General features: G+C 35.5%; 1 protein-coding gene across 6 annotated transcripts in view; it reads right to left on the bottom strand.

Annotated features, from left to right (window-relative positions):
- Nucleotides 1-17,434, bottom strand: part of LOC134854597 (protein Hook homolog 3-like) — a 377,820-nt gene that overhangs the window by 14,846 nt on the left and 345,540 nt on the right. For 5 of the 6 annotated variants that reach the window (XM_063870925.1, XM_063870926.1, XM_063870928.1 and 2 more), the window contains exons 12-18: nucleotides 14,254-14,418; nucleotides 10,819-11,057; nucleotides 10,389-10,520; nucleotides 7,968-8,102; nucleotides 6,256-6,408; nucleotides 5,965-6,100; nucleotides 5,352-5,423 (exon numbers count right to left, since the gene is read on the bottom strand). In XM_063870925.1, the coding sequence (XP_063726995.1) occupies nucleotides 5,352-5,423; nucleotides 5,965-6,100; nucleotides 6,256-6,408; nucleotides 7,968-8,102; nucleotides 10,389-10,520; nucleotides 10,819-11,057; nucleotides 14,254-14,418 (1,032 nt within the window). The remainder of the gene's footprint in view (nucleotides 1-5,351; nucleotides 5,424-5,964; nucleotides 6,101-6,255; nucleotides 6,409-7,967; nucleotides 8,103-10,388; nucleotides 10,521-10,818; nucleotides 11,058-14,253; nucleotides 14,419-17,434) is intronic. The other variant, XM_063870927.1, reaches the window with a different exon arrangement.

The raw sequence follows: 17,434 nt of genomic DNA, 5'->3' as shown, positions 1-17,434 counted from the left end.
TCATTAATGTATATAAGGAAAAGCAATGGTCCTAAAATCGATCCTTGAGGGACGCCGCATTTTTATTTTTTTCCAATCTGAAGAAACACCATTTACTTCAACTCGTTGTTGACGATCGTTGAGGTAGGACCTAAACCATTTTAAGCAATTGCCTCTAATGCCATATGCATCAAGTTTCGTCAGAAGTATTTCATGATCAAGAGTATCAAAAGCTTTTCTTAATCAAGGAAAAAACTATAAGCCTCCTTAAACGAGTTTTTAAGTCTTATTTTTTCAGTTAGCTCAACAACTGCTTCTATTGTACTATGTTTTGATCTGAACCCAAATTTCTTGCTATACAACAAAGCGAATTTTTCCATGTATGCGTAGATTCGATTATACATTGTTCTTTCGTATACCTTGCTCCATACAATAAGTAAAGAGATTGGCCGGTAATTATTTTCATCTAATCGGGAATTGTCTTTATGAACAGGAATTACTTTTGCTTTACGCAAAGCAGAACGAAATATGCCTTTTTCAAAAGAAAGGTTGACTAGAAACGATAGAAATGGGGAAGTAACGTTTTTAGATGCTTTCACTATTTGATTGCTAATATAGTCATCCCCGGATGTTGATTTGTTGTCTAATTGACAAATAATATCGTTGATTTCTGATGGCGTTGTTCTGTATAGAAACATTGACCAAATTAATTTAGGTACTGGAGGTGGAGATACATTTGGAATATCTGTTTTCAAGTTTTCACCAATGTTGATGAAAAAATCATTGAATCTATTTGCTACATCTTTTTCAGTTGGATTATCATTTAGTTTTTGGCATGATTCAAGAATGGGCACTTTAAAACGAGATATAGATTTTCCATTTAGCTCATTAAGTAATTTATATGTTTGTCTTGAGTCACCAATACAATTCTAAAATTTATTCCAATAAAATTTTCGTTTATTCATTTTGACCGCTTGTTCGAATTTTTTTCTTAGATCAGTAAAAATATTCATTAAAGTACTATTCTCAGTGTTTTTTTCCAGTTTTTGTGGGCTTTGTTCCTCTTTGTTCTAAGATTTTTTAACGCGTTGTAGAACCATGGTGGATGTGGTTTCTTGCTAGGGTTAATTTTCTTGATTGGCGCATATCGGTTTAACACTTTTTCAAAGATAGATTGAAAGCTGTCAAAGGCTTGCTCGGGATCTTCCATTAGTTGAATCCCATTTTCATTCGCTTCGAATGATAGTTTTAAATCTTTGAGAAAAAAACTCGGCTTTGATTTGTATTTTAGAAAATTGGTATCTCTAAAAGTGTATATAGAATCTGAAGAAATTTGTTTTACTGGCCAGATGATTAGGATCGGATAATGATGAGCAATTTCTTCATACTGCATGACTTTCGTTCTAGCATCCGATAAATTCTTATAGATAAAGTGGTCGATACATGTACATGATGTTGCTGATACGCGAGTCGGTTCTATACCAAAAATTTCGAACCCATTAGAAATGATGCTATTTATGTAGCTAGTTGAAAGCTGATTGTCCAGTAGCGTATTGATGTTAAAATCTCCACATATGAGGACCTTTTCCGATGTTGAATTATTCATTTCCAAGAAATCTTCAAGCTGATTAACGAACTGCAATTTGTTTGTTCTAGGTGGGTTGTAAACAACACCTATTTTCAACCGAAAAAAGTTTTTCTCGACCTCAGCAAAGATCGATTTTTCAAATGGTGTTTCCAGTTGCCTGAGTATCTTCACGTTTTCCTTAACTTGGATCATAACCCCTCCTCCCCTTACATTAGTGCGGTTTTTTACAAAAAAATCATAATGTCCATTAACAAGATATCCTTTAGAGTTATCATTATCATTAAGCCAAGTTTCACTTAAGCAAATTATATCTGGTGGTGACTCAATACTTAGTATAAGTGCTTCCAATTTTTCAAAAAGCGGTTTTAGTGACATGGTATTCAAATGCAGAACTGAGAAATCATTATTAGCATCAGATAAATTGGATGACACAGAATTATGGTTAGGTACCAGTTGACTGTTCGACGCGAAAAGCACCTTCTGACATTGTGCCTGGTGTTGGCAAGACATTGTAATTAAGGGCTGGGGTAGTTGGCTTTAAGGCTGAAAGTATATGAGGAACAATTGCATTTACAATTTCACTTGCAATCGATTGAGTTTCTTCCTTCTCCTCAAGGGGAGAAAGATTTATCTTTCGCTTTTTTACGGATCGTCGCATAGGATTATTCGCTTTTGCTTCGTCATTGGAAGTTGACAGTTTTGGCGTTTCTATAACATCATCGGCCCAATTTAATTGATTGGACTCTTTCGGCTTTCTGGTTTCAGTTAATGTTCCAGTTATTGCATGCAATTCGGCTTTGGTTTTCACTTTTACGGGGTTAGGATGTGAATTGCTAGGGTTATTGGCATACACAACTTGTTTGCTAATATAAGATGGGATATGATTGGCTATCGCTTCTGATCGAATTGCTGTCGCGAGGGGATAAGCATTCTTCGATAAACACTGGTTGTCCTTTATTGTTCCGGAAATTTTTCAACCATGATCTGCGCCTCCAAACAACGTCACGATCCGCATGATATATGAATTTCACAATTAAAGGCGCATTTGTTCCAGGTTTCGAAGGATGACAGGAGGCAATATTATGTCTGGGAATATTAATCGACATGATGTTACTCATAATTTGCAGGATATCGCCCATTGTGTCTGCTGTGATATCAATGTTGGAGAAAGTCAGGCATAACTTACGAGAGTACTTCTCAAGATCTACTACTCTTTCGGATACATCGTTCTGATTTTGTATGATCCTTTTCTCAAATTCCGATTGATCCGCCTTCAAGTTTTTGATCTCTTTGCTTTGCTTGACTACTATATTGACTAACCGTGTAATTACTTCAAGCAATTTTGGATCTTCCGATAGTCCTTGTATTTTCCCCAATAATTCATTTGTTTCTTCTCGTTCGCAAAGGTCAACTTGGTCAAAAATAAGATCATCATCGCAGATAGATTGATTATCATTCATTACCTCAAACTATTTAATAAGTTTATCACAACAATTAGGCTAAAAAGAGGCTAAAAATTAGGCTAAAAATAATCGCACCGAAAAAAGAGAATTCTAGGCACTGAGCTTTTTTCTTTTCTGAACACATTTTACATTACAATCAAACATTGCCAAAAGAGTCAACGAAATATAGCCAAAAGAGTCAGTGGTAAAAAAAGTCAATGAAACAGAAAAAAAGACATAACCAACAGAACATTGGAAAAGAGTCAATGAACGCAAGTAAACAGAAAAAAAATACTGACAATTTTTTTTGAAAAACCTCAACTTTCGAATTTACAAGAAAAAAAGACGGCCTTTAAGCTCTTTGAATTACTAGAACAATTTATGATAGGCATTTTTTCGATAAAATTAACCAAATTTGACAAAACTGGAAAAAAAAGGTTAAAACTTTTATTTCGCCGGCAAATCTAACAATTAAACTTCCTTTTTGGTATTAGAAGTTTGGTCTATAATAGAAGATATCTAGTTGAACACATGTTGAGCCTCTTTCTTTGAGCTTATTACCGAATATGTTGTACTGACAAAGGATGTAAAGCATATATTTAAAAATTCGCCTTAACCCATAACCATAGTGGTTTTTACTAAAATATATAAGTCGCTCATGTAGGGGAGAGCCTTCTTCCATTTCTTTCAATGGAACTCAATATCAGTTTTGGCAGGGTAGATTTCAAGAAAAGAAAAATTTCAAAAAACTCAAAATTTCGGAAAATAGACTTTTTTAAGCCCTGATTATTTTCTACGAAACAATAAGGTGCAACAGTTTATGCAGAGAAGAGCTCTACAAATTGTTCTTCAATTGAATCATTAATCTCACAATTGTCGGGGCGGTGTTTGGGAAAAAACTTTCCAAAAAAACTACCAAAACCTCAAAAACTTGGCTTTTCCTAAGTCAATCGTTTTTCTACGAAATAAAGCGTACCTTCTTCCACGGGGAAGATTTCCTCAGGATGTTGTTTCGATTGAACCTTTAATCACGGAGCTACTTATACAAGAAAACATCTCATAACCAAATTTTTCGAATAAACTCTAAATCTAAATGTCAGTAAACAGAACAAAAACACGGATTTAATTTAAAAAAAAAACATCTCAACTTTCGAATTTAAAGAAAGAAATAGATGGCTTTGAAGCTCTTATGAATTATAGAAGGCCTTATGATTAACACTTTGTTGATAAAACTAACCCAATTTGACAAAACTGGATGAATATGTAAAATGATTATTTCGCTGAGAAATTCAATAATTAAATTCCACTTTCGAAATTAGAAGTCAATCAAGTTTTTCGTGACATTCACAGTTCTTGAATAAGTGGGGCAAAAAAAATTTGTACATATCTTGATTTGGTGTCATTGAAGGTACTGATAGATCATGCCTTGAACTGACCGCACTGATAGCGTCGCCAAGCTGTGATAGGATGATGAAAGGAACCCGTAACCATTTGTCTCAAGTCAACAGTTCTAGCATGCAACTTAACATCGACTTAGACACAGCAATAACACTATTGCAGTGTAATAGTTTTGCAGATTACGTCTCAAATGGCATAATTCCAAAATGGCATAAAAATGAATTTCCCAAATGGCATAAATTTCATGCATCAGTTGCTTTGGAAAAATCGAGAACAATTTTTTCGTGAAAAATGTGAGAAAATTAGTCAAATTGTCAATTCAAATGTTGATTGACATTTTATCGTGAAAAACTTGTAGAACTTTTTATCAAAAGCAAGAAGCATAAGACAAATCTGTTGCTTAAATTTGTTTGGAAGCAATTAATTCCAAATCTTGTTCACATGCTTTCGTTCCTGACAAAATGTTAGAATTAGAAATTGATAGAAAACGTTTAAATTACAATGAAAACTTGAAATTTATGCCATTTGGGAAAAGTTTCCATTTTTATGTCATTTGGGAATTATGGCAGTTGGGAAGTTACCATTTTGCAGAGAGCAACTGTCTTCCACTCGTCATGCTTTCTTATTCGGTTGAAATCTCAAAAATGAACAAAACTCGGAGCACAAAAACACCATGTTTTAAAAAACAATTAAAATTACCAAGCCTTTCAATTTTCTTCTACGAGTAAAAATACAGCTATTGAGCCCAATTTAGGCATCTTCAAACCCGTATAGAGACAAAATGATAGTTTATTCTCTTTGATCGCCAAAAATATTGATAAAAAACATCACAGGTGCTTCATAACGTTTTGATCTACAGCTATAGAGATTAAGCAACATGCATGACATGATTAGCAAGCAGTAACTTGTGTTTTTACTACAAGCATTATCAGAGATGTACTTACGAGATTGTACCAGGCAGAGACTAGGAGTCTCTCCTCCTGGTCTCGCACAGTCTTACTCTTGTCCCGCTCCTTCTAACCAACAAAACAACACCGAATATAGAGGGGTTCACATATGAACACACTGACTTCAAGGTGATCACACAGATTTGATTTGAAGCAATAACTAATGTTTAAGATGTAGAACTATTCTGGGGACTCTGTGATGCTGAAGGGGTAGGGTGGTCCAGTTTGTGAGCGTGTAGACTATTTATTACACTAAGCCGAAGCTGCACTTCGCAAACACAAGCGAGAACACGACAAAAAGCAGCTCTAAATAAGAAAAAAAAATTAGCATAGAATTCGGCGACGTCTCGGACTCGAACCCACGACTTAGAAACTTAGTCTCACGCTCTAACCACTCTGCCACGGACACTTAGTCCATCCCAAACACTACCCACATATAAAGCCGAGAACAGATGCTAAGAAATTTCCAATGATACAGATCGTGATTATAGCAAAAAAGCACAAGTGAACACTTCTAATGAAAACTTATATTTGCGAGTTAGGTTAGAAAAAAAGAAGGCTCTTACAAAAACACTAGCTGCTCGCTTGTGTAAAAATAACTGACAAATACCTCCAGCTGTTGTATCTGTTTTTCCTTCTCCGTTAGTTGATTCTTCATCGTCTGTATCTCGGGAGTGACCCCTGCCCTGTTCCTCGGATCCAACTCGGTCATCACAGTCTTCGCCTTCTCTAAATACTTCTTATACCTATAAAAACAGATCTGTATTACAATACAACGATGCAAGGAAGTCTAACGATACACATCAAGGGGTTCTCCTTAAAGAGCTCAATATCTCTCACATTGGCCATTTCCCATACACAAAAGTCTTTAAAAAATTGCAAGAGTGTCCACTTGACTTGCCTTTCTTCCATGAGTCGCATGTCGTTTTCCTTCTTGGACAGTAAGTCCCTCACACTCTTTAGTTTGTCCTCGCTGTCCTTCAGTTTAGTCTCACTCGAGTGCAGCTGCAACTTCCTCTTCTCACTCTCGCTCTCTATCAGTCTCGTCTTGTCCCTACATTAAGAAGATGTCTGTTTGTTATTAATCAACCATCAAATACAGCCATCAAGTAAAGATGTACACAGAAGCGAAGCAAAACATCGCAAGCGACAACTTGACAACACACTTGGTACAACCTAGTCGAAAAAATACTGTTGTAAAAAGTGTTCTCGCTAGAATTCATAGCAAAAAAACCAAAGTCGTAACTAATGAAATTTCTATTGAACGAAGAACAGTGTGTGAAAAAATTTAAAAAACTGAAAGGTCGAAAAAAAAGTTTACAAGTTTTTCAGGCGCAGTTTTAAAATTGATATATGAATGTTTTCTTTTTGCGTATTTCATGACCTTGAATTCTGCTTTAAATACCAAAATTTATGGCAGTTCGTTTCTTTTTGTTGATTTGTAATTTCTGAAAATTACGGTTATTTTCCGAATGAAATGAAATGTTGTCAATCAGCCAGCTACCCGAAACCACTCCACCTCAGAACCGAAACGAGGCAGAAATAGAAAGACCTCACAAAAACAGAAAAGCTCGAATTTTTTCTATATTTTTGAATTCCAGTTATAAAAAACTAGTTCTTGAATCTTTATCAAGTGTCCCCTTACCTTAGAAAAACAATTCAGAAAATCAAAGTTAAAACAACCAACATGCAGTTGGAAAAGAGTCAATGCTTAACGAGCGCAAAGAAACAAAAAATATACTTTCAAAATAAAAAATATATTGCCTTAACGCTCTTTCAATTTTAAGAACAATTTATGATTGGCACGTTTTAGACGCAGAGTCGAAGCTGCGCTTGGCAAACAATTGCGAGAACACGACCAAAAAGCAGCTCTATCAAGTTGAATACGAAAATGTAGAAATAAGCTTCGAATTGGCAAAAACTCGGCTACAAGTAGGATTCGAATCTGCGACCTACTGCAATCAAGAGATTTTGAGTCTCACGCACGATCCCCTCAGCCACTCAAGCTTAACAACCGAGAAAAACTAGTCACGATTAAAGCAGCTATATATGCTAACAAATTTCCAATGCGATTCAGCACCAAATACAAATAGACTCAATTTTGCAATTAATAATTTGGAATATAACAAACTTCGGGCATCCACACTAATTTTGAAGGTAAAAAAACTGCAAAGCACAAAGCCATATTATGTATAAACTATGCATTTCAAAAAATTGCTAGACATATTGAGCTAGAAAGTTTCTGAAATCGAGTTTTTATTATTGTGATGTTGTTTGAAACTAAGCTTTTTTCGGTGCAATTGATGATTAAAAGTGCATCAACTGGGTTATTTATAACTATTCGAATGTTCAAGCACATGCTATCAAAAGCTGTAAAGGTGCACCACCATTATTGGGGTGCCGCACCAATATTTGCGACTTAGGTTGGAAGAAAAAGAAGGTTCGTACTAATACACTGTAATAAACCAAACCCAATTTGAGAAAACTAGATTATTAAGTAAATTTTTATTCCGCTGGGAACATTGATTTCTTAACTTCGTGACTGCGCTGTGGAAAGTACTATTCACTTGATTTTCGCCTGCCACTACTGGTAATAATTAAACCACTACTCACATGTATTCGTGCAGTTTGTGTCTGAGTTCGGTAAGCTGTTGAGATGAAGAGTCGCTGGCAGAGTTCGAGGAGTTCAACAACGTCTGCAGTTCCTCAACTCTGCTCTCAAGTTCCATCACTTTCTTGTTCGACAGTCTACATTTCACAAAACAAAACTATCACACCATCTCCAATACTCTAGATAGATATTTAGAGCAGCTTCAGCAGCTGGTAGGCACTTTTGAAAACCAAATCCTTTCAATTATTTACACAGAGGCGAAGCTGCGCTTCCCAAACACAAGCGAGGAAAAAAAAGAGCTCTAAACAGGCAAAAAAAAGTGAAGAAAGGAAAATCACACCTTCTCCACGACCGCTTGTAATTTTACTACAGTTTCTATCAAACTGCCAATGTTATGCAGCAAAAATTCGATCGAATAATAAAACTATTTAAATGTTCCGGATTTTAATATCCGACTTGTTGATTAGGAATCTCACGTCCTCGTCACAGTCGCTTGGAAATAAACTTTTGGCCAGGCTATTGATTGATCTACCTGTTCTAATATTTTAAATCAAATATTGTACTGCCACCAAAATGTGTAATTTTCAAAAATTAAAATAGACTTAACGCTAAAACCTAGTATTTCTTAATTCTCTGCTTAATTATGGAAATAACGGATTATTTAAAGAAAAAAATACTACTCGCTCTTTCAATTGAAGTCTTTATCTCAGATTTGGCTGGGTAGTTTTCGAAAAAAAAGTGAAAAATATTTCAAAAACCAATCAGGAATTCACAAAATTGACTTTTCCTAAATTCATAAATTTTTCTCTACTAAAGCATGGGAACAGCCTCTGCTTTTCACACCCTGATTGTTAGATTGTAGATTTCCACACCCCCTGATTTTTAGATTGTAGATTTCCACACCCAGATTTTATAGATTGAACCCTTAATATCAGATTTATTTAGTAGTTTTCTTAAGATTAGTGAAGAAACTTCTAAACAAAAATGTTTAAAATTTTAACAGAGGTCATATCAGCTTTTCTACAAAAAAAAAACAAGGTAAACAGATTATACGGGGAAAAAATCGATGCACCATGAAGGATTTAATGACTAATCAACCTCAGAATCAGCCGGTTAGTTTTTGAAAACTTTCCAAAAAACGGGCAAAACTTCAAAAACTGGACATTTTCTAAAGCCATATTTACTTCAAAACGTAGTGCATAGCCGCTTGTGCAGGTAACATTCACATAACTGGATTTTATTCCTTTAAGCCCTTTGTCTCCGATTTAGCAGTATAGTTTACCAAAATGTCAAAAAAATGGGCTTGTTTGAGGCCATAACTTTTTTCTACCGAATTTAGGGAATAGCCGCTTGAGAAAGGAGATTCTCATAATTTGGTATTTGGATTGAAACCTTCATCTCAGTTTCGTGCATTCATCATTTGAGAAAAAAATTCCAAACAGATAGGCCAAAACTCTACCTACTGTAACTTTCGAAGGCCGTAGAACGTGAGGTAAAATGCAAAGAGACTAGCCACAAATGCAGGCACATAGAAGGGTAGCCGGTTTTTCCATTGGTATCTTTTTTGAAAATCAGTACAGTAGTTTTTGAGAAAAATTGAAATTTCTGCGAAAAGTGCAAAAATTTTCCAAAGCGTCACAAAAAAAAACGAAAAACAGAAAATCCCATAGATTTTCATAATACATATTTTTTTAAACAGGACCTAACACTAGCCAAACATAAAGCAGCAACATATGCCATTAAAATCTTTATGCTTAAATATGATTAAATTGAAATATACCAGAAGTGGTACCAAATGAGCATTTTTATTTGCGACTTAGGTTAGAAAAAAATCTTCGTAATAATACACTTCGCTTCGCATGTGTAAACAAGTTCAACGCATTAGTTTAAGTACAGCTGAAAACCCGATATCCCTAGCTAACCTTGGCTAAAAGAAACTTTTCGTTTATTTACTTTTGTATTCCCCAAAAAATTAACAAGCGCCCTTACCATGCTCGGCTCGATTTTAAAATGAGCTGCAATGAGTTTAAATCAAGCCGATTGCTTTACAACCTTACTTGTACAAATAAAATAATCACAAAGTCATCTGCCCGACTGCGGGAATCGAACACTAGACCTCTGTATTTTCTAACTATTAACACTCAAAAAACAGTTAATCTTGTTGAGTCAATATGTTTTGCTTTGGAAACCCAACTTGTCGGTTTTACAGCGGTCCAGCTGTAAAACAGATAGGTTGATTTTCCAAAACTAATCGTTTTATCAACTCAACAAGATTAATTATTGTCTTTAGTGTTGATAGTTTAACAAACATTGAAGTCAACAAGAAGAATTGTCTTTTCAGTGTTGATACTTTGAATATATGGAGATCTACTGTTCGATTTTCCCAGTGGGAGATAGACCTGCCCCCCTCCCAGCAGACAGACCTGTTCTCGCTCTCCATGTCTGCCCTGCGCCTCTGCTCATCCTCCAGATCCACCCTCAGCAACTCCAGCTTCTCCGCCGCATCTGGGTTATCACCCACACTACGCTTCAACGTCCTGTTCTCGTGAGTTAATCTTGAACACAACGATAAAGGGTGATAAAACCAATTTTGAGCAGATGAATTAAATTCAATTCCACTCGCTCCATATATATATATATATATATATATATATATATATATATTTTAAAAATCAACCCAAAATTGGTTCAGGAGAAACATAGCTTTGACAGCATTCTCGTTTAAATATCTAAATAAAATACTGTCAGACTTATGTGCATCTCTTGTTTTGCGAAACCTATTTAGTGCATCTAATCGATGAACAGAGGTTTCAGCAATGACGTTGAAAGATAGTTAAGCCCAGCAAATTCTACCTTGAAATCTTTTCCTTGATTTGCGGTGACAGGAACTCTTCCCCAGGCAGCATTCCGTCTGTGCCTCGGGGCGAGTCCAGAGATGTGAATGAGTTTTCATGGCTTCCAGGCGACAACTGTTCCTTGTCATTTTGTTTCACATCCGACTCAGTGGTGTCGCCGTTGCGTGGTGTCAAATTTCCATGCAGAGACATTTCGTCCATCTCCTCACGCAACTGTTGCTTCTCCACTCGCAGTTTCTATCAAAAGAAAATGTACGAATCTAACGATTCTAGTTCAATAAAATTATTTAGCAATAAACCGAGAACCAAAAAAAAACATATAGAAATAAGCAGAACTTTCTGGCTTCGATTTAAGGACGCTTTTTGGCTATGATATAAATTTATCGGATAATTGCTACATTTCGTATGAAATGTTACGCAATTTTCGGTTCTTTGCTTTATCTGTTTATTACTGCAGCGGAAACTAACACTGTATCCCGTCAAGGTAAAACGAGCTTGGACTTGAGAATCTATGTAATGATCTATAACCATCAGAAACTTAGGCTGCCTATTTCATCGAATCTCAAACTTTGCATTTTTTATTCAAAGATGTTTCAATAAATGCAATTCGACTTCAACAATTGCGTAAGTTTCAAAAGGATAACTGTTGGAATAATTGAAAGAAAAACTGAATTGCATTAAACTTCGAGAACAATCTGGTATTTTACGACAACTTAAGTTATATATCTGCTCGCTCTTTCCTCACAATGCTGCCGAAATTTAGGCCTACATAATTTTTAATTGTTCAACTTAGAGGGGAAGCGTTGTTTTGCGCCATTCTTGATACGAAAATAAATTCTATTTAAAAAAAAGAGTTTGGGCAAAAATCAATTTCAGAGAGTACTATTAAGTAATCATAGTAACTAACAAGACTCCTCGTATATCAGGGCAAAGCCCTGAATGTTTCGACTGTCCCTTAATACATATGGAATAGTTTTTGGGAAATGAAAATATTGAAAGCCTACATTTTGGACAATATCAAAGTGTAAAATTTTGAGTAGAACGACATAAAATAGAGAGGAAGCTGCGCTTCGCAAACACTTGCATGAACACGACCAAAAGGCAGCTTTATCAAGTGACATCAAAAAAAGGAGAAGTAAGCCTCGAATTTGCAGAAACTCGAGGCTTAGCAAAAACTCGAATTAGCAAAAATCTGTGGCCTAGCAAAGTTGAGTCTCACGCACTAACCATTCAGCCACGGATGTTCAAAATCCCCAAAAATAAGCCACTAATAATGCAGCTACATATGCTGATAAAAAAGCATCAACTGTGTAAACTTATAACTATTCGAATGTCAAAGCACATCTTATCAATCAGCTGTAAAGGTGCAACTAAGTATCAAAGGTGCAACTAGAGGCCAGCTAAAGCTGAAAATAGCTGTTAGATGATTTTTGAAACTTTTGTGTTGATGCGGAAGGACAAGGGTAATTTCAAAAACAGACCTATAGCAAAAAAAAGTAAATACCAATTTAATGACTTCAAAATCTGTTAATTTCATCAATTATTTCAGTTTTCTTAAAAATTAAAGCAATTACAAGAACTTGTTATGTTACAAGATGCTTAAAACGTTGCTCATTAGATTTGGGTGGGTAGTTTTCGAGAGAAGTCAATAATTTTCAAAAAACGGTTAAAAAAATCGAAAAATTGACTTTTCCGAGGGCCATAACTTTTAGTGTAGAAAAAAAATTGGGCAAAACCGCTTATGCAGGAGAGCTTCCCACAACCCGTTCTACCTATTGGAGACAAAATATCAGATTTGAGGGGGGTATTTTGAGGAAAGTCAAAAAGTTTGAAAAAACGGTGAAAAAATCGTAATTTTGACTTTACTGAGAGTCATAACTTTTTGTGTGAAAAAATTACGAGCGTAACCACTAATGCAGAGGAGCTCCCCACAAACCGTCTGTTCGATTGAAACTAAAATCTCATATTTTGGAGGGTGTTTTTTGAGAAAAGTCCAAAAAAATTTAAAAAACGGTTAAAAAACCAAAAACCATCCGTTGAACCCAAACTCTCAGATTTGGACAGGTATTTTTCAAAAAAATGCAAAAATTTGGGTCAAAAATTCCCCCAACACACTTTTTCGAAGGCTGTAGAAAGTGGGGTATGGTAAAAAGAGACTAGAAGAGTATGCATGCACACAGGAGAGTATCGGATTTACCATTGGTACCACTCTTTCGAAAATCGGTGAAGCAGTTTTTGAGAGAAACGAAAATTTCTAAAAGCGTCTAAAAAAAACCAATCTCAATAACGTTGCGACTTAGGTTGGAAAAAAAAGAAAGTTAGTTTTTTTTATTAGCCCCCGGCCTGCTCAGTTCAGGACCAACCGTGGGTGAGGGGGAGCTGTCATCTATTTCGCCGCAGCCAGTCCTACCTTGAGGAGGCGGATGATACTGGGACCCCTCCAACAGTGACCGAAGAGGGATTCGAACGCATGACCCTCGTGTTGAGAGACATGTGCCTAACCCACTCGACCACGGCAATGTGTTATAAAAAGTTCGTACTATAACACATTGCTTCGCAAGTGTAAATAGGACTAATTAGCTAGCCTCAATTCAATTTGGAACGATTTTGTTGTGCGGGATAATTCGCCCCGCATAGATAATTCGCCTTACGCTATCAGCAATATGAATAATTTCTTCAAAACGCGCATAATTTAGTCCAGAATATGACCAAATTGGCAATTTTCAAATCCTCAGAACTTAGCAGAAAATAATCGGAGGTAAAATATCTTTTTAAATTTGAACTCAGTAAGTCGATATCTTCAATGGGGTATAAAAAATTTTTGCTGAAAACTGTTATTTCGACCGGCAAAAATTGACTGAATAAAAAAAGCACACCGAGCACAAACATTCCGTTTTTTCGAAAGGCGGAACAAAAAGGATTAATAATCATGTATTAGCTACTATGATATTCTGACAGCACGACGCTGATTTGTTAGCATACTTTTTCTTCATGATTTAAGTTACACAGATGCTTTAATACAATTAAGAGCGAACATAGCCAACAGACAGACAATTGAAAAGTTACAAACCTTTTCCAAAAAAATACATCACTTTGAAGCTAATTGAACTTCCAGAATATTTTATGATCGATGCTTTTTTTAAAAATTTTTATGAAGCTAACCTCATAACAAAATAAATGGGTTTTTAATCCCCTGGGAATTCTGAAAAACTAAATGCATTTTTGAAACTAGCCGTCATTCTCCTTTTTGCATGCCATTTGCACCTTTGTTATTCACTACCGTAATGTTCCTTCCATTGAACTTGAAAAGAAATCAAAAGTCAAACAGCAAAAAAAATCAGATATTATTACAGATTATTGAATGAATTTTGCCGTAACAATGATTATGGGCATTAATATCGTATAAGCCTGACAACAATTAGCTGATACCCACCTCCATTTCTGTCTCCATCATCTCCATCTTCTCTGCCTTCTTGTCCAGGTCGAAGTGGGCCCTGTCTGCCCTCTTGCTCTCATGCATCAACTGCTGCTCTAGTTTCTGCATCTGCAGTCTGTAATTCTCCACTTGCTGTCTCAGAGTGGCCAACTTCCTAGTCTCCTGATCAACAAAAAGAGCTCTTTTCCACTCCTCTCCTCTCCTCTCCTCTCCCCCCACAAATCAAAAGGTCTTATTTCATAGTTGTATCACATATTACTATGGCTAAACGCGTGATGTTTTGATGATAGGAATGAAAAAAAATTTCACAAGTTTTAGTTTGTTCACCTGTAAAATTTCATTGAACTCTGTCAACGTTGAAATAGATTTTCAAAATTAAAACTCAAATAAGGGACAATGGAAAAGCCAAAAAAGGACAAGTTTACTTGTTTGATCTCCCGACAAAAGTTTTTACCTGATTGGCAACAACTGATTGTCTGTTAAGACATTATCTTGACAATTAGTAACGGTTGTTTACGTTGTTTGTTAGTAATACACACATCGAAAGAGTTTCTAACATTTTTGTTAGTAACTTTCAAGAATTGCGGTCGACCGATATTCAGGAACATTTGAAGAGATATACAATAACCAGGAGCCAATAAACTCGAACAAACTGAAAAAAAAATTACTTTTCATGGTCTCGATCCAAGAAAACTAGGGGCCCAGATGGTGGTACGTGTTTGATATTTTTGAAGTTGTTATACTGATGCGGGACGAAATGCTAAAATAAGAGAGAAAAAAATTGAAAAATTGGAACTTTCTAAGGGGCATAACATTTCTCATACAAAAAATAAGGAGTCGCCGCTTCTGTAGAAAAAATTCTCACAACCGGTTCTTTAGATTAAACTTTTCTTCTCAATTTTGATCAGAAGTAAAAAGTTTCCAAAACGCGTTCAAAGTTTCACAACTTTGAAGGCCATAACTTTTTTCTGTTGAAAAAAAGGGCACATCCAATTATAATGTTGGACTTTGAGCAAACTGTTGTTTCGATTAAACCTATGATATCAGATAGTTATCGAAAAAAGTCCAAAAAACGGTCAACAGATCAAAAATTTAAACCTCTCTGATAATCATTGTTTTGTGTGAAAAAGTTTGCACAGACGCTGTCCAGAAAACATTCACGCAAACTATAATTTCGATTGAGTTAAAAAAACTCTGATTTGGGAGGTTAGTTCTCCAGAAAAAATTTCAAAAAACGGTCTAAAAATTTGACTATTTCGAAGGCCATAATTTTCGTGTTAGCAAAATTGGGCGTAGAAGCGTATGCAAAGGAGCTTCCCATAACCCGTTCTTTGGATTGAACCCAAAATCTCAGATAGAGGAGGGTAGTGTTCGAGACACCTCAAAATTTAAAGAACGGTCAAAATAATCAAAATATTGACGTTTCCGAGGGGGTTACTTTTTTTGTAAAACAAATTGTTAGTAGCCGCTAAAAAAGGAGATCGTCCCAATAAACGTTATTTCCATTCCAACCATAACCTCAGTTTTGGGTGCTTTTTATCGAATCGAGAAAAGCCTAAAATATATTTTTTTAAAACGGTCGAAAAATTATGAATTTGACTATTTTGAGTGCAAAAACTTTAAGTCGCTCATGCAACGGAGCTTTCTAACACCCGCTCTAATCCTTGAATCAAAAACTTAGATTTGAGAGGGTAGTTTTCGGGGGAAAAATTAAAAATATGGGTCAAATATTCCCCACTACAGACTTTTTCGACGCCGTGGTAAAGTAAAAGAGACTTGAGGAGTATGCAAACACACAAGGGAGCAGGCGGTCTTTACAACTATAACCTTGTTTAAAAAAACAGCAGAATAGTTTGAGAAAATAAAAATTTTAGCAAAAAATGAAAGAAAACATTCCAAAGCGTCTTAGAAATATAAAAACGCAACCCCATACATTTTCATAATACCTGATTTAGTCAAATAGGCATTCTGTCGAATGCCGAGCCAGACAATGGATTTTTAGATTAGCAAAAGAACTAAGCTTACGAAATGGAAACAAAGGCGACAATGTACGAGCAGACACTAGTTGAGACAAAAAAAAGGTCCGGCCGAGATTCGAACTTCGTACCATACGACGAAAAGGCAAAGGCATTCCCTCAAGGCCAAGTGCAAAGGCGTCTGGAGCTTAAATAGTTTCAATAAAAAAGCAAGTTGAAAATTTGTAAGAAAAGTTGTTTACGGGAAAAATCTAGTTACCGATTACAAGACGCTTGCTTTCGAACATCTTATATATAACGTTTTTTTTTCAAAGAATAACCCAATTAGAGAAAACTGGGCCAATCGTTAACTTTTAAAACCAGCTGAGAATTCTGAAAAATGAAGTCCTCTTTCTAAACTACAAGTCAATCAAGTTTTTTCACTCCAAATACACTTTTCATTTTTGGAGAGCGTAATTTAACTTCCATTGCATAACGTGGCTCACTAGCACTTGCGATGCAGACAGTAGGAAAAAAGTCAATAAACACAAGTAACCAGGAAAAAAACGACTTGTTTTTGGCACAGCTCAATTTTCGAATTTCCAAGAAACAAGAGATGGCCTTAGAGCGGTTTGAATTTCTCGAAAAAATATAAATTAAAAGTTTTTGCGGAATTTAATTCAATTTGAGAAAACTGGATCAATAGGTAAAACATGTATTTCGTTGAGAAATCTGATAATTAAATTCTATCTCCAAAATTAGAAGTTGATCATGAATTTCGTGCTCTTTACACTTTTGCTGTTCGATAGTGGAAACGGCCTTCCTTTTAACAAAGGAAAAGAACTCCACTTAACAGAAATGAACTGAACTTGAAGAAATCAAAAACAGCTGAAAAGTAAATTTGAACCTGAACAAATTTTAAAATTTTTCCAGAAAGAAAACATCAAGACCTATGTAAGAGAATCGACTCCTAATAAGGATATCATTGTAAACTAACAGACAGAAATTGAGACGTACGCCACAAAATTCGAAAACTGTTCAAAACTTTCACACATGTCTCAACTGATGTTCAATTTGAAAAAAAAGTCAAAAAACACTATCACCGCGATTAATTAAACATTGAAAATCATTTATCGGGGGAAAAATCAGCCGAAAAGACTATGGTGGACTACCATTTCTAGGTAAAAGACTATCATTTCTGGGTAAAATTTCAAATACAAAAC

The sequence above is a fragment of the Symsagittifera roscoffensis genome, chromosome 9 (genome assembly GCF_963678635.1).
Source record: "Symsagittifera roscoffensis chromosome 9, txSymRosc1.1, whole genome shotgun sequence".
Taxonomy (NCBI): domain Eukaryota; kingdom Metazoa; phylum Xenacoelomorpha; order Acoela; family Convolutidae; genus Symsagittifera; species Symsagittifera roscoffensis.
The sequence above is the reverse complement of the archived record's forward strand: the minus strand, read 5'-3'. Positions and strand labels throughout refer to the sequence as shown.